The sequence below is a fragment of the Lupinus angustifolius genome, chromosome LG10 (assembly GCF_001865875.1).
Source record: "Lupinus angustifolius cultivar Tanjil chromosome LG10, LupAngTanjil_v1.0, whole genome shotgun sequence".
Taxonomy (NCBI): Eukaryota; Viridiplantae; Streptophyta; class Magnoliopsida; order Fabales; family Fabaceae; genus Lupinus; species Lupinus angustifolius.
The window spans coordinates 5,398,585-5,419,477 of record NC_032018.1 but is presented as its reverse complement, the minus strand read 5'-3'; the positions used below and the strand labels follow the sequence as shown (position 1 = coordinate 5,419,477).

Genomic DNA, 20,893 nt, shown 5'->3' with positions numbered 1-20,893 from the left:
GGTTGGGCTAGAACCTGAGTCAAAACAAATCCGAAATTGTAGAAGACATTTGAGACAACTGTCTCCTCCTTTCTCAACTCAAAATTGCGCAACAATTCTGCGATTCGATGCTCCAACACGTCACTCAGCTACGCATCGCCACTTGCTCACTTTTTTGCCCATTTAACACAGTTTCCACCTTCAAAAGCGTTGAATCGTGCGATTCAACGCTTTGGAGCGCGCTTTTGATAACCATGCTCATTACCATCTCCCAATAGTTAGTTCTCTAAGGGTCTATTTGCGAGTTTGATTTTGGAGGGAATGGAAGGGAAAATGAAGGCTTGAGTTATCTCATAACTGTATTCCATGACTCATTTATACAATTCTTACCTATGTTGTTGCAACAAAATAAATTGTGACCTTACCTATGTTGTTGCAACAAAATGAATCATTTATACAATTCTTTATACAAACTTATCCAAGAATTGTTTTCCCAAGAGGATACTGAATTGATCTTAGCACAGCCATTTTGGTTCTTTCTTTGAAAGAAATAAAAAAAAAATAGAGGTGTAAACTGTATATACACATTTACATTTGCAACTCATCTATCAATTCTTCACATCAAGCTTTAAGGATATACAGCACATAGACATGAGGGGTTAATTCTTGGGAGGAAGTTTTCCACTGAGGAAAGATGAGATCATGGTTAGTGCTCTTTGTGGTTGGTAGCTTGGAACCATGTGTCCAGCTCCTCTTACAGTTACTAGTGTGAGCCCTTTGTACCCAACCACATATCCTCCAACCTGCATAATGCATGCAGTAAGGTTACCAAATTGATTAATGATATCGATTCAAGAACTGAATTATGGGTTTATCTCTGTCTCAGAATATGGTATATCTTAATGTTCGGTGGTGAATGTTCGATGTCCATACTAGGTGTCAAATCTAGTTGTACAAGTAAACATTTCATATACAATAATGCTTCATTACCTCATTGGAAGAGTACCATGGACGCCATGGTGTCTCAATTGGAAGTTTCAAGGCATTTACTGAGTACCTAGCTGATGTTATAGGAACACGCCCATCTGTATCACCACTGCATTATTAAACAACAACAACAATGTTGCACATAAAGTCATTAGCAATGAATTAATGGACAATATCTATTACTTATGAATGTAACATTGCAGTTTATAAAGTCTCACCTATAAATCAAGGTGCTTATACCCTTTGATACAATACGATTTATAGTTGGTAGAAGACTTGCAGGACTATCTGCCCATCCCACCGCACTGAATATAAAGATTTATTATACATATTAATTCAGGAAATACAACTGCTACATATTGTGTATAATTAACTCATTTGAAAATGTTAGGGAGAAAACAAAATTATTGAAGATTTGCATACCTGCAAGGAAACCATTTTGTGGGTTTAACATGAAGAGCCTTTTGAACTTCTGGGAGGTTTAAGTATGAATTGGTATAATCATCAGAACAAGGGTCGAAGTCACTGCCCTACAATATTGAAATTGTAACATTATATTGCTTAATTTTGACAAACATATTACCTAAATGATCTATGATTCTTATATAATATTCATTTAATCATTTCACAGTCAAATTGTTTGTTACACACATACATACATACACATATATATATATATATACATATGTATATAAGAATGCCATAGATATAAACTAAGTGGGCTATTATAATCTGTGACATGCAACTTACAGAGTAGGTAGCAGTTTTTGTTGCAGCTGAATTGCATGGTGGAGCATATACGTTGTATATGTCAAGATCTCCAATTTCATCATCAGATATACTTTGATATTTGTAACACTCACTTGAAAAGTTACCATTATCAAAGTCACAGTGTTTTCCAATTCCTTCATAGGTTTCATCAGAGTTCAGAGCATGTGTCCAGAAATAATGATACATTCCCTTTGAACATGTATTATCATCTATCCACCCATTCCCAATCTGCAACAAGAATAGAAATTTGACAACAAAGCAAATGTACAAGAATGATGCTTTGTACACTTGATATGGAGTGAAAGAGGTTGAGAGTTCGAGTCTTACTCACAACAAAATACTAACATACTAACATTTGCCAATAAAAAAAACTCACCGCAATTCCTTTCAGATTGATCGCTGTATGATTTGTTAATAGCTTATTATTTGAGAGAATAATGTCAGCCAGCTGAGGAACATAATGGCCAGCATAGCTTTCTCCAGTTATGAAAAAGTCTCTACTTTTATACTGTGGAAACCTCTCAAGCCAGTTTAGAAGAAAAGTGTAAGAATCAATGGCTGTGCTATTGTCACCAGTTTCAGAATAATCTGAAGAAGTGTTTGAATATGAAAACCCAACTCCTGCTGGAGACTCCAGGAAAAGAACGTTTGCCACTGTCATTTTCAAAAGAAACTTATCAGTGCTGAATATATTCTTAAGCATAATGTTAATTTCTTGTGTGTGTGACTAATTCTATAATTTCAACAATAAATTTTGAGCATCATATACATATAAATAATTATAATTCTCTAGATATAGTGAAAAAATTATTTATGCTTTTGTTTTCCTTTAAAACTTATCTTATTCAAACACCCGAATAAGTTATGCATATGCCCGACAATCAGTTTGATAGGTTAAGTTAGGTGAGATAAAGTATGAATATTTGAGTTTAAAATTTGGAAATTACTCCTCTTAAAAACAAAAAAAATATCTACATTAAAAATAAATGTATATACAAAAAAAGATTCATTGACACATGAATGATATTTCTGTTTGAGAAAAAAAAAAAATATATATATATATATATATACTGATAGTGTAAGAGTTTTTTATATTATCATTGTATATCGATTATTAAAATTTAATTAGACTTTAAATATAAATAATACAAATGAATGAGGAATGATATAACAATTATATATAAATCATTACAATGACAGTATATAAATATTACACTCTTCTAGCTAGTGCATGCATACCGTTATTCCAAGCATATTCATTTCTGAAAAGTGTTCTTCCATCACTGTTAACTCTAAAAGGTCCCAGTTCCTCCATTGCTCCATATCCAAGGGAAGAACACCCAGGCCCTGTATCATACATGTGTTACTCAAAACTTAAAGCATATTCATTTTGACTATGATTCTCATTTTCTCACATTGAAACAAATGCAACTTTAAGCACTTAAAATACTATACTGCCCTAGTATCTCTCTAGGGGGATATGGAGTTTTGAAAATAGTAAGGACAAAGAGGTAATTTTGAAAGTAATGGTATATTCATCCATGCATATGGTACCTTAAAATCACTTTATCCAGTGCCTTGCACTTTAGTCAATTAAGGATAGATACAATTTTTATTTACTTATCTCAAATATAAGCCCCTTTTAGAAAGTGTTGTCTAAAGGGTAAGATTAATAAAGTACACGTTTAAGCCATTTTCTTTTACCAAGTTTCAAATGAGAAAGAAAAGAAAAAAGGTTTTTAAAATAAGTAGAACTATTATACATATATAAATGAGAAATGGAAATCTTGTTACTTTATTTCTTTATACTAAAGATAAATTTTACACTTTGCATAAAAAACTTAAAATTTTCTTTTAAATAATGCACAGAATATTAAATTAATATTACAATTTCTTATGTAATGTTATTGTTTATATACCGGAAAAGGGAAAAATTATATATTTAATATATGAAACAAATGAATTTTTAAATGATTTTATTATTCTTAACCTGAGGATAAGATGCTAAAAATGTATTTTTATAATGAAGAATTAAACTATAGTTTTATAAGACCTTATAGACTTAATTTTCCTATATATTATTTTTAACACTTCTAACTTATTCTTGACACTAAATGCTAAAATTAAGAAAACTCATTTTTAAACGAAGCTATTTGGCTACTTAAAAAGAAGATTTATTTCTTTATATCAAAGTTGTTTGTCTAGTAGTATAAGGTTTTGTTAAATCTATAAAATGATCAAAATATCAAAATTTAATTTATAGTAACAATACTTATGGGGAGGACAATTACATACTCTAAAAGAGATTAGTTTATTAACTATACGATTACAGTACCAAAAAAAACTAATTGCCTAATGTTGATAAAATAATGGTTGTTAGCACTTAGGTTTTTTGGACTATGAAAGTTGGAAGTTTTAAAGAGAACAAAAGTAATACGTGGGGTAGGCGTATCTTTCTTTCATGGGACCCAAATAGGCACCAGCTAGTCAAATAAGAGAAATTAACAGATTCCAATATACCAATATGGTGCAAAAGGGCAAGACCACAAAGCAAAAGGCACCAATAATAGTTTTAAAATGTGTGCATGACGACGGAATCATCCAACAATTATTATGATGTTTGGTGGCAGACATAGCTGATGGCTTCAGAGTTGGAAATCCATGTATATTGGTTCAAGTTGAGTGACATTGATTGGCAATCAATTTTATTATGAGTTGCCTTGATAACTATATCAAAGATATTTTTAATAAAATAAAATTAATTTAATCTTCAAATCTAAGTAATACTTTTGATATAAAAATATCAAATTTCCATTATCAAATTATTTCTTTAACTTTCTTAAAAATGCTAATTTAATGAAACTAATTTTTGAATAAAATAATATTAAAATTATCAAACTTCTTCTTTACCCTCCTATTTTAGTAATAGACCCTACACTATTGGAGTTGATCTCAACTCCTTTGTTATACACTTAAAATACTTTATAGTTTTATTCTAATGTCTTGTGTTGAAAATTCCTTATTAAGTATGAATATATTTTTATATTTTTTAATAATATAATTCATGGTACAATATGTATTTTTATCTTCTTGTAATATTTTTCAGTTGTGCAAAAAAAACTTACTTATATAATTAAAAATGATTATATACTTATCTAAGTATTAAGGAACTTGACTTCTCAAGCAATATTTAAAACTAAGTCTTATGTGACTTTCTATGCAAATGATCCCAGGCCATTAAATATATATTTTTATTAACTATTAAAAAATAATTGAAGAAGATATAACAAATCCAATTATCTAGTCTTAAGAATGTAACTAAAATATTTAAGAAGAATATTAGTGAATGTTTTTTAGGATGAGAATAGAGTATATTCTCATATCAGGATAAGAATATTAGTGAGTGCCTTCTTTTTCTTTTATAATATATTTTAAAATAAAAACTTCTCAAAGAAAAAAAATAAGACACATATTAAATAATGAGTGGAGTTAAGGAGACAAATTATCTCCTCATATGAGAAAATACTTTATTCTATTTTTAGGATATGATTAAAGATTAAAAATTTACTTTTCATATTAAAGTAAATATCTTTGAAATATTGGGAAATGATATATTTAGTTTTTCCTATATAAATGTACTACTCTTTGAATTCTTAACCACCACCTTAGAACACTCTTTATAACCTAAACTTAATCAGCAACTAAATTTGAATTCTTGTTATCATTTCAATGCACAAGTTGACATGTAGTTTTTGATGTCAAGATTGACTAGCAAACCACTCATCCAATATATATATATATATAGACTCTTCAATATCCTTGACTCTCTTATTATATGATCATATACAAATAGAAGTTTATTTATAATGAATGATTAATTGGTTACATAATCATTACCTCCATTTAGCCATAGAACAAGAGGTTTTGTTGAAGAATTGAAAGGTGACTCCACAAAGTAATAGAATAATGCTCTCCCTGCCTTTGCATCAACTGTTACATAGCCAGCATATTGATCAAAATCCACCCCTTGTTGGGGTTGTCCTGGCAAACCCTTCACTTTATCAGCTTCTTTGAGCCCAGATTGATTCTCAACCTCAACATATACCTTTGAAAAATATCTATCTACACCATTAGAACCATTTGTAAAAGTTGAAATTGAAGCTTCTTTATGCAAAGATTTCTGAGATCTCTTTGACTGAATCAACTTATAGAGGTATTCACTTTGTTGGTTGGCCTTGCATGAGAGGCATCCACACAAAAACAGAAACCACCATAATAATTTGAGAGACAACATTAGGTTCAAATTGTTTATTTTGCAGTGAGTGTATTACCCTTTCTAAAATTATAACTCTCTAATGTATACTTTATAGATTATATCAAGAAATATGTGGTCCCTAGGGACTTCTGGTAAGGAGTGAACACGTACATATTTCTTTTAGTTGAAGCATCACAACAATGAATATGTATTTATTAAAAAAAGAAAAAGTGAAGAACTATTAAAATGTGGCTATAGTCTAAATTATTTAATTATATTTAGAAAATATCTCGATCATTATTTTAGTTGTACTCCAAGACATTTTTGTTAGAAGAAAAGAGAAGATAGAATGAAATTTTGTGTCTGCCCAAACCATACAACTGATACAAGGTTTGATTATTATATAAAAATATTTTTCTAATACATATGATAAGGCATAATTTTCAAAGAAATAACCACTTTAAAAAAGGCATAACAAGTATGTTTGTACTAGAATTGATGTACATTAATAATATCAATTCTCCATGTAAAGTTACCCATTATACGTTTATTAAAATGTATCACTTAGACAAATTAGTAATAAACTACAATCATTAGTACTATCAATTCTCAATATCAAGAATGAGTAAAGTGAAGAGCATACAAGTAATTAGACTTATAAATTTAATATCTTAAAGTTTATTAAAGTGTGAAATCTAATCCGCTTAATGCGTTTCTTAACTTTGAACATTTGATATTAAATGTCCATAGATATTGGGCTCCCCATGATAACAAGTTGAATCAAAGCCTTTAGTTGGGTAAAGTATTATAGCGGAAGACAAATTGTAGTACTCCATTAGAGATGATAAACACTACTACAAGTTTTGAAAAGAGGGAAACAATGAGCTCGGGGTTTGTTGTTGAATTGATTGGCTTGGGCACTTGGTGATACCAACTAATAGTCAAAAAGGTTTTCGCCAAAGAGGGATCATTTTTCATGTAGAGGACTCACACTTAAGAAAAAGATTATTAGGAATAAATATAAGGGGGATAAGTCAAACATTAAGCTTATCAACCTAATGTCTTAATATTATTTTAGGTTGAGATATGGTATCTGGTCTACTTAGGGTGATATTTAGCTTTCTAAAGTTGATATAAAATCTTCCTTCTTAATGGGCTCTCAAGTGATAAGAGGAAAAGAAAACTAAGGCTTGACAAAGGCAATGCCCTTGCATCGGAAAGAAGAAGAGAGTCCAAGTCAACAAGAGGAGAAATCACATTGGTTCCCTCATGCAATGTATGAATGGAAATAACACGCCACTCCTTATTCACCACACCCCATATACTACAATTTGTTTTAAATAATATCTATAGCTTTCTTTATATAAAATTTCATATTGCATTTATATTATTTCACATAATAAATTATTAGCATGTACATAATTAAAATTTTCATAATTAATATTTATGTTTTGACTAAAAATATGTATTGAATTTATAAATTTTAAAGTCGTTACAATTTTTATTTTTATTTTAAATGTGCGAACCTTGTAAAAGATGTGTACCAAAAAACCTTATACCCCACCCAATCTTGTTAATAATGAGACCCTTCAAGTATAATGCGAATTAAAGATTATGACTATATCATTTAATTGATCAATAGTTCTCAAAATTGCATTTTATTAAGAATAAATTACATTGACACTCCCTAAGTTTTAGTGAAATTATACAAAATCACCTTTCACTTTTTTACCCATACACAAACCCCTAAAATTTTGTATTTTGATTACACTGATCATCCCTATATGAAAAATAAGTATAATCTTTTAAACAAAAAAATGCAATTAAGTTAAACAAAACATGATATATTATAGAGACAAGTCTAAATAATATGCAAATCAATGTATCTGTATTATTTTTTGTTACAAAATGCATCAATAATTTTAAAGAGATATTGTTTAAATCGCTCTTATAATATATCGTAACGAACAAAAGATAATAAAGAGACATTTACTCATATATTATTTGGACTTGTCTCTACAATATACCATGTTTTGTTTAAGTTAATTGCATTTATCACATTTTTTGTTTAAAAGATTACACTTATTTCTTATGTGAGTGTAATAAAAATATAAAAATTAGGGGGTTTGTGTAGGTCTGAAAAAGTGAGGAATGATTTGTATAATGTCATTAAAACTCAAAGAGTTTCAGTGCAATTTAGTATTTTATTAATGAATATCGTTCAACTTCTCTTTTTACTCAATTTACTAATGATTTCCTCTTTTTAATTAATTAATATAAAAGTATTTTTGTATACTTTATCTACCCTATTGTAATTGTCAATTTAGCATTACACACAGATTAAGACAATCATTATTTATATGTTGACTAAATCGTCCTTAATAACTCATACTCACCATTATCACACTAATTAATGCAATAACGGCAAAACAAGAAACAAATGTAGATAATACACAATGATTTCTTAAACTGACAAACAATATGGAAAACCCTAGAAAATTTAAGTTCACAATTAAAATAGTATGAAAATAGCAAAACAATCAACTATGTACCTAAAACTTTGAAAATAATCATATAAAAATATCAAAACTAAAACTAGGAAGAGTTTTACAAAATGGATCGGAGTAAAAGACTCAATGTTTAATACATATTAATATTTTCCGTCTTAACTACATTTATACTTATATCATTTTATATATTATAAGTGAGGGTTTCTACTTTTTTGTACAACATGCATGCAATTGTCCCATATAAACGTTGGTACGTTTTATGTATAATTGATGTATACTTAATATTTTTGGTTACTTGTCAAAGAAATAAACGTGCCGTGAACGCTAATTTGGACTCACTGCATTGATCACGTAAAATAAATAAATAAATGAAACTCGCATTAAACATATATATTGTCGTAATGGAATTGCTAAAGAAACCATCCTCTTCATATTATGCTTTTTTTGTTCTTAACTTTATAGACTAAAATAAATAACGCAAGTTGTGTAATCTATCTATGTACATGGACACGCCCCGTCCCATCAAAGAGGGAACACTATAAGAGCTTTATTTTTAATTTCATGGCTAGCTTTTATTTGGTAGTCAATGGAGTGGAAGATTAGAAAAGCTTTTTGAATCAAACATATATCTTAAATAAGAAGATTTAAGGGTCTGGAGTTAGTTTTTAGAATTAGTCTTTAGAGGGAAGAAAATAGAAATATAAGATTGTGATTTTCATAGTTATCAAATTTATATATAATTTATGCACCATTTATCATTCGTTTGAATTACTTTTTAGAAAGAGTTACTAATTATTGAAAATAAATGATAAATTATATAATGACAATATACAAAATCATATTGATATATATTTTTTACAAATAACAATTATTCTCTTGAGAGAAATCTGATTCTTTTTCTATTGCCCTCAGATAGGATTCATAAAAGACAAAAGATTCTTATGGTTGAAAGATTTATGCACCTGTGTAATATGGATGTTTCTTTTGCTTACTCTTTTTTTTGCTAATAAGGAATCAATTATTGCTGAGGGTATCGTTTGGGATTACTGGACAACGACTTTTGGATTGTGAAACGCACAAGCGAGAAAGATGATATATCCTTTCATCGAAAACACGACGTGGCGGATAATAATGAAATGGTTGGCCTTTCACACATATCTTCTCCTTTTTAAACTAGGGTATCCTAACTTTTTTTTAAAGTAAGAAACTTGTCCATTAAAGGATGCGTTATTGTTTTTCATAATAATAAGTGTCGTTCTCAAAATCCAAACTTTTGTTCATTTAGTCAATTTAAAAATCTTGTAAGGCCTTACACTAGGTGAGCAGGACCCAATCCGACTGGCTCATACAGTTTGACTTAATTATTATTGTGTCTGAATAGGGTCGGGTCTTATTGGGTATAGGGCTCAGTTCATATTTAAAAATTAGGCCAAATCAATATTTAGGGTTGGGTAAGAGACAAACATGACTCGACCCGGACAATTACACAGTTATCATGTTCGTATGTACCCCTATTCAATTATGAGCAGGACCCAACCCGACTGGCTCATCCAGTTTGACCTAATCATTCTTGTGCCTGAATAGGGTCTGGTCTCATTAGGTATAGAGCTCAGTTCATATTTAAAAATTAGACCAAATTAATATTTAGGATCGGGTAAAGAACAAACATGACCCAACCTGGACCATTACACATTCATTATGTTCCTATGTACCCATATTCAATTATGTATAGAGTAGTGACACCTCTTTGATTGAATGTATCATTGATTATCTAATCTTTTAATCAGATATACTTGATTAACAATATATACATATATAATTTCATATGTCAAATTACGAATCTATAATAATAAATAATATTGAGAATACTTTATCTAAAACAAGTGTGATATATTTAATCGAGTTTATGATCAGGTTAGAGTTCAAAGACTGACTCAATCAACATTAAGAGTCGGGTTAACTTCGAGTTTAGATCCAAGTTCAAAAAAAGGACGTGATAAACATTTAAGATTAAGTAAAGAACAAGTTTTATCCGACTCAATCCACCTTATGCTCACCCTTATCTTATACAATTAGACCAATAACTTATGAGTGAAATTTAGCAACTATTAATTCACACACAATTTTATGCACTCAATTCAAATTTGACACCCCCTTTATTTAATTCTAATGCCCAAATTTTTCATATGAAAATTTAAGAAAACCTTCTATATAGTTTATATGGAAGTTTAATATATTTTTTTGAAACAAAACCTTCAACGTGGTTTTATAGATAAGTCGATTTGTATCGCTGGTATGTTTTCATGATGAAAGTTTGGGATATAAAAATAAACAAAATTGGGGTGTGTTTCATCCCATTCAGGCCCAATTCTTTTCCTTTTGAGATTGATGGGCTTTTTTCTATTGGCAATAATGCACCCATAAACCACTAAGGGCTCAACTTTGGGCTAATTAAAAAATGATCACAAAATTCAAGACATCAGCAAAATTGTTGGCATGTAATCAGTATTCAGTAGCATGAGTGTACCAATGAGTTTTGGCTCAAGTGGTACATGCTTGATTCTCCTTAAACAATATTTTGGGTTTGAGTCTTGTGTATGAAAAAATATATGTGGAGAGTTAGTCTCACATATTTATAGATGTTCCTAGCTCGGTCAGGATTGCCTCCGAAAATACATGTGGGAAACAAAAAAAGTAGCATGATGATTGTATTAGAGAATATCTGAATGTACTTTAAATGCTATGTAAAGTGAGTAAGATTTATCCACCATTTATTAGTTAGAGTATTTTGAGACGATCTTAATCTTATATAGTTAGTTAAGGATTGAGAATACACTTTTATTTACATATTTTCTATTAAGTTCATTTTAAAGAAGATATGCTTGATATTTTAAATCCTTAAAGCATATTCTTTCAAGATCATTGTAGTGTACCTTAACTCCTGGAATGGATGTTTTAATTTGGATGTTTTAATTTGCAACACGAAAAAGTGAATTCCTTGTCTAAATACTGATTTACTTTAATATATTATCTCCTAACCCTAACTTAGTTATCTATTTATTACCTTATATTTAAAATATTGTCAACATTAGATCACTTATTTTGTAACTCCTTAAATATAATAGTTGATACAATTATATTATACATATGACACTGAACAATAATTATAAATTATAAATTTGTAGGGTTTATACCTTACAGATGGCTGTCTTTCACTAAGCTCCTTTCTTACTCTTGAACTTTTTCTAGTATGCTTTTGCTTATGGATCAATAGAAAGGTAACCTGTCTTAGTCTCATGTGTTACTGTGTTAGAGCTTTTGCAGTGACTTCCAATTAACTACATTGACAAATATCATGTCTTGCAATTACAAGACAAATTTGGTGTCCAACTTGGTGGCTTTGGTTGTTCAACACTCACTAGCAATACTTAAATTCTGGATTATGAAACCACACCATCACAAATCTTTTCTTCTTGCTTACTAGCTTTGATTGTAGTTAATTCTAAGATTAGCTCAATAATAGTGAGAGAGAGATTGGATCAGCTTTCTATGCATACAAAATAATTCTGGTTCTGGCTATGACAAGGGACTTCACAAAGCTTATTGCAGCCCTAACCAAAGTAAAAGTAATAATGCAAAAAAGGACGTGATTTATAGAAAGTGGTTGCTTTTCACCTTTTATCAGTGACAAGCCCTTCTAAATTAAGCAAGACTCCAGAAACTCATGGCTATGAATATGTAATCATTTACAACAAATTCACCAGCTTCCAAAGGTAGTAAGGCTATTTGGATACCTTTGGAACGTTTTACCTTTTTTATAGAGACAATTGTTTTGTTGTGGACAGACTGAAATTCATAACCTTCTTCACTTTACCCTTAACCTAACTCCTTTTTTTATTTTTTAAATTTGTTACAGGAGATACTCAAACTCACAACCTCTTTCACTTCATTCCTTAAACTCTCTTACCTTAACCATTAGCTTAAGTTATGACTCTTTAGAAATCTTTTTACAGTTGTTATGGCTATCATGTTGTTATCCTAATTGTAGATTATTGTGGGAAATGCCATACATATGAGGTTGTGTTTGCCATTGAGGAAACAATTTGTTAAAATACATGAAGATGATGATTCAAGCAAGAACAAAGCCCAAAATAAAGTCAAGCATAAAAAGCCCAATTGATTCTTTCCCTTAGTTCAGTTATTTTCTTTCTTTCCCTTTTTAGTAATTTTTCAATTTTCTGTTTTTTCAGTTAGTAGTTCAGTTTCTTGTTATGGAAGCATTTTTGTTTTTCATCTTCTTTCTTTCTTTGATTTCTTGTTTTCTAATTAGTATAAGTTAGGCATTAGTTCAAGGATAAAAGAGTAGTTGTATTGATGTAATTCTAAGTATACTCATTCAATAAAGAATCAAAAGGGAGGTCATTCATTGTTATTTTTAAGCACCTTCATCTTCTTTCTTTTCTTCTTCATCAATGGTTTGCCATTTTTTATATGGTATTAGAGCATCCTTGTAAGGGTGACTCTGCTGCGCCATCTCTGCCATATCCTTCTTCTACGATTCTTGCATCTTGCCATCTCGCTTCTCCTCTTTTCTCAACCTCCGTATGGCCAATCAACTAACAAATCCCATCTTCGATCCAACTAGTCCCTATTATATGCATCCGAATGAAAACACAAGTTCTTCACTTGTGGCATCTCTCTTAAATGGGGAAAACTATCACTCTTGGTCAAGAGCCATGACAGTGGCCTTAGAAACCAAAAATAAACTCAAATTTATTGATGGAACATTGTCCAAGCCATCACCACATGATCACATGTTTGATGTGTGGAAAAGATGCAACAATCTAGTGGTATCTTGGCTCAACCACTCCATAAAACCTTTAATCGTTCAAAGTGTGCTATGGCTACAAACAACACAAGAAATATGGGCAGACCTTCATCAGATGTATCGCCAAGGAGATGTATTCATAATTTTTGAGTTCATTGGAGAAATTCATTCAATTAAGCAAGAAAGCTTATCCATTGCAGCCTTCTATAATCAAATGAAGGGTCTATGGCAACACCTTGACAACTATAGGCCCATTCCACCTTGCCTATGTGAGAACAAAAGCAATTGCACCATTCCAACTATTCAGAATTACAGAGAGACTGATTATGTGATCTGCTTCTTGAGGGGTTTGAATGATCAATTCATATCTGTCAGATCACAAATCATGCTCCATGATCCACTACCTCCAATCAACAAAGTATTCTCTACCTTAGTCCAATAAGAAAGACATATGCAACTTGAAGATTTAAGGTTTTCTACAAGTTTCTCAAGCAACAACAATGAAACAAGGCAAAGAGGAAGATGAAGAGGATACAGAGGCATGCTTGGAAGCAGACCTAATGCTCAAGGAAGAGTTGGGACATCTGGAAGGGGTAGAGGACAAAAGATTTGCACCTTTTTCCAAAAAACAAGACATACTTCTGACATATGTTACAAGAAGCATGGATTTCCTCCAAGCTATCAAACAAGCAATAAAAACATCAATACATACACATGACAATCAAGTTCTGATGCACTAGATGAACAACAAGATCTTGAAGATTCAGTCTTCAAACAAGACAACTCTGATCCTATCTTGGCTTTCACACCAACTCAACACAATGCTTTGAAGAACTTGATACAAGAATCTACGAGTCAAACGAATCATAACACAAATCAAATGACATCAAATTCTATCACTGCCACAGAACAACATACTTCAGGTAACTCATGTACAACTCCCTCATATATCGAAATAAGGGACATGAGTCTTTGACACAGGAGCATCAGATCATGTTGTCACTCATTGTCTTTGTATCAAAACTTTAAGAGGATAAAGTCTCTTTTGATCACCCTGCCAAATGGAAATCAAGTGATAACTAACTACTCAAGAACTGTTGTTTTTTCAAAAGACCTGTACCTCACCAATGTCTTGTATGCTCCTGTTTTCAAATTTAATCTGATTTCTATATCTAAACTCACCACATATCTAGCCTGTACTCTGATATTTACCACCAATCTTTGTCAAATTCAGGACATACACTCCTTGAAGATGATTGGTGCAGCTAAACTAGAAGGAGGATTGTATATGTTAACTGAACCAACCAAGAATTATGTTAAACCTCACCATGTTAATGCTCATATCAGCTATAATGATTGTAATCTTGGGCATTCTAGGCTAGGCCATCTATCTCATGACAAGATGAATACTATGCAAGCTATATTTCCTTTTATAAAATGTAATAAGAATGTTGATCCTTGTGAAATTTGTTATTTGGCTAAACAAAAAAGGTTATCCTATTCCATCAACAATACCAAATCTAATATTGCATTTGAGTTGATTCACATAGACATATGGGGCCCTTTGTACACCATTTTCACCTTTGGCCATAGATATTTCCTTACTATTGTTGATGACAAAACTAAGTTCACTTGGGCCTTCTTTATGAAACAAAAATCTGACACTGGTCAACTTGTTAGAGGCTTTGTCTCATATGTTCACACTCAATTTGATTTGAAAATTGAGGCCATTAGAAGTGACAATGGCAAAAAGTTTATTGTGCATGATTTCTATCTTTCAAAAAGGATTTAACATCAAACAACTTGTGTTGAAACACCTCAACAAAATGGTGTAGTTGAGAGAAAACATCAACACATATTAGGTGTTGCTAGAGCTTTAATTTTTCAGTCTGGTTTACCTCATTGCTTCTGGAATTATGTTGTCTCACATGCTATACATTTAATTAATAGACAACCTTCTGCTTACTTATCTAATAAATCATCCTATGAAGAACTTTACCAAGCTTTACCTGACATTGAAAATTTAAAGGTTTTTGGTTCTCTATGTTATGCCTCTACCCTAGTCTCCCACATAAGAAAACTAGATCCTAGGTCAAGGAAGTGTGTATTTCTAGGATTCAAACTTGGTACTAAGGGTTATATTATGTTAGATATCAGAGCCAATGAAGTATTTCTCTCTAGGAATGTGTCATTCTTTGGACACATCTTTCCATTCCTTAATGGCATCACCAACAACAACAGAAATAACAATCCTCCAGGGCCTGTTATCCTTCTCATCAAACCAAATACCTCATCATATCCTATACTAGGCTATGACCTATTGCATGACCCTACACAAATAACTCATAATCCTCCTAACACTGATGTCAACACCTCTGATTCTCAACAAGATAGAAGATATTCACAGAGAATCAGAAAAACTCCTAACTACCTAAATGACTATCACTGTATATGATCAATGGCTTTAACACACACACTACACACATCAAGTATCCCATATGCAAATCTCTATCATATGATCACTTATCCCAAAAACACGAGCACTTTTCTCTAACCATATCTATTGATCAAACACCTACCCGTTATGTTGAAGCCATCAAACATAAATGTTGGCAAAAGGCAATTCAAACATAATTAGATGCTCTAGCCAAGAACAACACTTGGACCTTGACCAATCTACCGAAAATAAAAAGGTCATAGGATGTACATGGGTTTTTAAAATCAAACACAACCCTGATGGATCCATAGAGAGATACAAAGCTAAATTAATAGCTAAGGGATTCAATCAAACTGAAGGGGTTGACTATATGGATACTTTTAGTCCTGTTGTAAAGATGACCACTATAAGAGTTCTCTTATGCCTTGTTACTCTACACAATTGGCATCTTCATCAACTTGATATCAACACAACATTCCTACATGGAGATCTCAAAGAAGAAGTGTATATGAGGATCCCTCAAGGTCTTCATAGTAATGATTCCAACATGGTATACAAACTAGAAAAGTCCATCTATGGCTTAAAGCAGGCAAGCAGACAATGGCATGAGAAGGTAACATGGACCCTGCTTGAAATAAGTTATGTTAAATCCTCCTCTGACTATTCATTGTTTATTAAGAACACTAACACAGGCTTCACAACCATTTTAGTCTATGTGGATGATCTAATTTTGACAAGTAATGATTTACAACAAATTTCTAACACAAAGATCATTCTTAACAATAAATTTAGCATTAAAGACATTGGTGAACTCAAATTTTTCTTGGGAATGGAGGTTGCAAGGACTACTAAAGGCATATCTCTCTACCAAAGGAAGTACACCTTGGATCTTCTACAGGAAACAGGCTTCTTAGGAGCCAAACCAGCATCAACTCTAATGAAATATAATGCAAAACTTCACTCCAAGTCAGGAACACCTCTTACAGACATCACAACTTATAGGAGGTTGATAGGAAGATTGTTGTACTTAACACACACCAGGCCTACCATCTCCTTCTCAGTTGGGTTCTTAAGTCAATACCTTGCCAATCCCACTGATCTTCATCACAAAGCAGCTACCAGAATTCTAAGGTATCTCAAGAATTCACCAGGGCAAGGAATATTTTTTCCAAGTAAAAATTCCACTATATTAAAGGGATATTCAGACTCAGATTGGGCAAGTTGTCTTGATACTAGAAAATCTATTACATGGTGGTGTTTTTTTTAGGGATAGCCTTGGTTTCATGGAAAAGCAAGAGACAAAGCACCATTTCTAGATCCTTTTCACAAGCAGAGTATAGGGCTCTTGCTATGGCAACTTGCGAAGCACAATGGCTAACCTATTTGTTCAAAGATCTTGGCATTCCTCATCCAAATGCAATTAGCATATTCTGTGATAACAACTCAACTCTTCAAATTGCAGCAAATCCCGTTTTTCATGAGAGAATAAAGCACATTGAGATCGATTGCCATGTTGCTCGTGAACGAGTTCAAGATAAAACCATCCATCTCCTACCTATTTCTTCTGCAAATCAGCTTGCAGACATTCTCACCAAATCACTTTCTCCTCTTCCTTTTCGAAACATCATGGGAAAACTTGGCACCATTGATATTCATATGCCAAGTTTGAGGAGGCTGTTAAAATAGATGAAGATGATGATTCAAGCAAGAACAAAGCCCAAAACAAAGTCAAGCACAATAAGCCCAATTGATTCTTTCCCTTAGTGTAGTTATTTTCGTTATTTCCCTTTTTAGTAATTTTTCAATTTTCCGTGTTTTCAGTTAGTACTCCAGTTTCCTGTTATGAAAACTTTTCTGTTTTTCATCTTCTTTCTTTATTTTTCTTTCTTTGATTTCTTGTTTTCTGATTAGTATAAGTTAGGCATTAGTTCAAGGATAGAAGAGTAGTTGTATTGATGTAATTCTAAGTATACTCATTCAATAAAGAATTAAAAGGGAGGTCATCCATTGTTATTTTTAAGCACATTCATCTTCTTTCTTTTCTTCTTCATCAATGGTTTACCATTTTTCATACTGTTAAAATCATATTATTCTGACCTTATAGTCTCTCTCTCTCACACACATATATATATATATATATATATAAAGTTTATTTTCTGGATTATTTCATGAATTATCATGCATTCGTACATTGCAACTACCAAGTATATAAAGTTTCATTGCTAATACCTATAATGAGATTAGTTGGAGATCAGGGTCGCCACCCATGTCTCATCCATATATTTTGTTTTATTTGCTGAATTAATTTATGATAATTCCAAATACTATTTCTTTTTTTTATGTGTGAAATACTTGGAACGTCATCATGATTTTATTTATATATTTTAATTCATAAATACAAAGCAAACAAAATTATATCTGAAATAATTTTACATAAACTCTAAGACAAAGCTTGGCCCCTCCCTATGATATTTTATGATTCCGTCCCTCGTGAAGATTGTTATTCTATGGGTTGCATGTGATATTGGCATGCCCACCCAAACGGATACAACTGACAAAGTATGTAAATGTACAATGATCTGTTATAAATGGAATACATGGTCATCAAATACACTTCTAAAGAGATAAACCTTAAGAAGGGGTGACATATTGTCATTAGAGCCGTGTTTATAAGTTAAGTTTGGGATCAAAGGGAGGAAATGGTTTGACTTACACAAACTTCCCTTTATTTGAGATAAATGGGAAGCCTAAACTAAACTCGTAAACACATATAATTGTACAATTAAACTAGTTGATATTCTATATCAAAACCAATTGATAATGAGATAAATAGTTCAATAAGTATTTAACCATTCCCGAGACAATGATGTAAGGTAGTGGGACTTATTTTCCAATATGCCCTCTTCATATAAGCCTATCGGACTAAGCGAATGATTACCTTTGACCCAAAACTAAAAGACATCTTTTGACCCATGACAACCGGATAGAAGTTGGGCTCTGATATATGTTAAAGTTTCATTTCAAAACTAATTGGCAATAAGAGGAGTACCCAACAAATATTTAAACCATGAAAAAGACTGACGTGAAGACGAAACCATGCAGAGACAACCAATAAGATTCTGACAACAGATTAATATTTTAATTCTAATTAAATTTAATCTTAAATGATAACATCAAAAACCATAAAATGTACTTATCTCCAAGTATGACGTGTTATATGTGTCTCTATATAAGTCTCAAAACAATAAAATAGGCGATATGAAACTTCTTTTCCAACAACCACACAAAAAATGGCAATGCAATTTCTTGTTGATAAACTAAGTGGTAACCCACCTTGTGGGCAAAGGAGGTCCTCGTGAGGTACCTAAAATTGCCCCCAAATGGGATCCGGTGGAGGGGTGAGAGGAGGAAAGGAAAATTAAGATGAAGAGTATTGATATGTTTAATTTCATGATCTCTCATTACATGTTCCTAGTGCTAATCTACATCTCTCGGTACAAAGGCCAAAAAAGTACCGAGAAATCACTTTCAGCTTTTCAGAAATCATGAAATTAAACGTTTTATGTTGTACCAAAACTAAAAACCTAACTTGGTTTATTCGGCTATTCAGTATTCATGTTTAATTTTTATTACACTGTAGTTCGTATGTTTAATTTGAGGATAAATAACGAATGAACCGTTGGAATGAGGTATATGATTAATGAAATGATGTTAAGCTAATAGTGAGACATTTTGTACTATATTTCTCAGAGGAGTTACTTATTTTCATGATGCTCAATTGCTTTATAAAGAAAATAGTGTTGTATTCATTATTTTATGTAAGCCAAATTTTGAGTGTCAAAATCATAAGGAAACTATCACAAGAACAATATGTGAATTTTTTCTACGTGAACAACTGCACAAAATGTCACGTTGGATAGGCAGGTTCCACTCATTGCATATTTATCTTATGAGATCTTGTTTTCCTGTACTGTAGCCTGGAGGTATCATTGTTAGTTATAAAGCTCTTTTCAGTAGAAAAAGACAATGCAGCTACCTCGATTGTCACCTAAGCTGACAAAAACAATATATGGTTACCATAAATTACTCCAATATCATGTATTTTTCTCTAGTAAGCTTGGCTTATTGAAAAAGGTATGAGACCAGATACATGATGTAAAAACCGTGTTTTAAATTGCAGTTATAGTTATAATTACTATAATATGGTCATTACAATATTTATGATACAGATTACAACCGTTATAGTATAAATTATTAATGCATATCCAAGAATTCTTAATTAGAGGAATGATGAGAAAGAATACTGGGGTTTCTATAATTAAGAATTCTTGAAATTTCAAAGCACAATGAGAAACATGGGGGCTAGTGTCGCTCCACTTAGTAAGTTTGAAAAGTGTAGATATACAAACTACATAGTCTTACTTTATCCTTGCAAATAAAAGGAGGCTGTTACTAGGAAAATTTCTGGAAAATAAAAATTCTTAATTTACTTTTCCTCATACATATACATCATTAATATAATCCATCTTTCATCGGGAAAAAAATATAATCCACGTGGGAAGTTCAGAGTTTGAGTAATAAGAAAATAAGCTAGAAGAAAGACAACAATCTTTATTAATTTATTTAGTCCATTTTCTTATCCACCATTGTTTCGTAGAGATTAGAAATTCATTTGCAAGGACTTTGGAGAAGGTTCCTCGTATTGGAGCATTATGGTGCTTCGTTAGGAAAACAGACAACATTGTATATTATATGTATCTAATGCTTAGTCATATGTTATCCCTCTTCATTCTTAGAGTTCAGCTCTACTCACAAAAATGCTGGAGACTCCAATGCAATTTTTTTTATTAATTTTTATATTTTTTTTTAAAAGATAATTTCAAATCAAGACTGTTACATATTTTTTCCCCCTTTGCTCATCTTACTCTTCAGTACCGAAGACAATCTATGTTCGACCAAAGATGAGTTATTCTCCATTCTCCACCTCTCAATTACTTTAAATGTGAAGGGAGAGATCGATGTATTATTTTTTTAAATTTATTTAATTCAAAAAACCATCAAACTTTAATTTTTTTTCTACTTTTACATGTCAGAATTTGGGTCCAATATTAGGCTTTCTAAGTACT

General features: G+C 31.5%; 1 protein-coding gene across 2 annotated transcripts; it reads right to left on the bottom strand.

Annotated features, from left to right (window-relative positions):
• LOC109357669 (serine carboxypeptidase II-3-like) lies at nucleotides 412-6,089 on the bottom strand. Of its 2 annotated transcripts, XM_019601661.1 has the most exons (8): nucleotides 5,635-6,087; nucleotides 2,977-3,084; nucleotides 2,114-2,391; nucleotides 1,717-1,965; nucleotides 1,390-1,496; nucleotides 1,185-1,271; nucleotides 970-1,075; nucleotides 412-782 (listed from the first exon to the last, which is right to left on the bottom strand). In XM_019601661.1, the coding sequence occupies exons 1-8, from the start codon at nucleotides 6,029-6,031 to the stop codon at nucleotides 639-641; spliced, it is 1,476 nt and encodes a 491-aa protein (XP_019457206.1). In that variant the 5' UTR covers nucleotides 6,032-6,087; the 3' UTR covers nucleotides 412-638. The 2 variants fall into 2 exon arrangements, with proteins under 2 accessions (XP_019457206.1, XP_019457207.1); XM_019601662.1 differs by lacking the exon at nucleotides 1,185-1,271 and having other exon boundaries at nucleotides 5,635-6,089.

Coding starts and splice junctions, on each gene's coding strand:
- LOC109357669 (XM_019601661.1), bottom strand. CDS start 6,031: ATGTTGTCTCTCAAATTATTATGGTGGTTTCTGTTTTTGTGTGGATGC. Junction 1,497..1,716: donor CAAAAACTGCTACCTACTCT/GTAAGTTGCATG, acceptor TCAATATTGTAG/GGCAGTGACTTCGACCCTTG. Junction 783..969: donor CATGGTACTCTTCCAATGAG/GTAATGAAGCAT, acceptor TGCATTATGCAG/GTTGGAGGATATGTGGTTGG.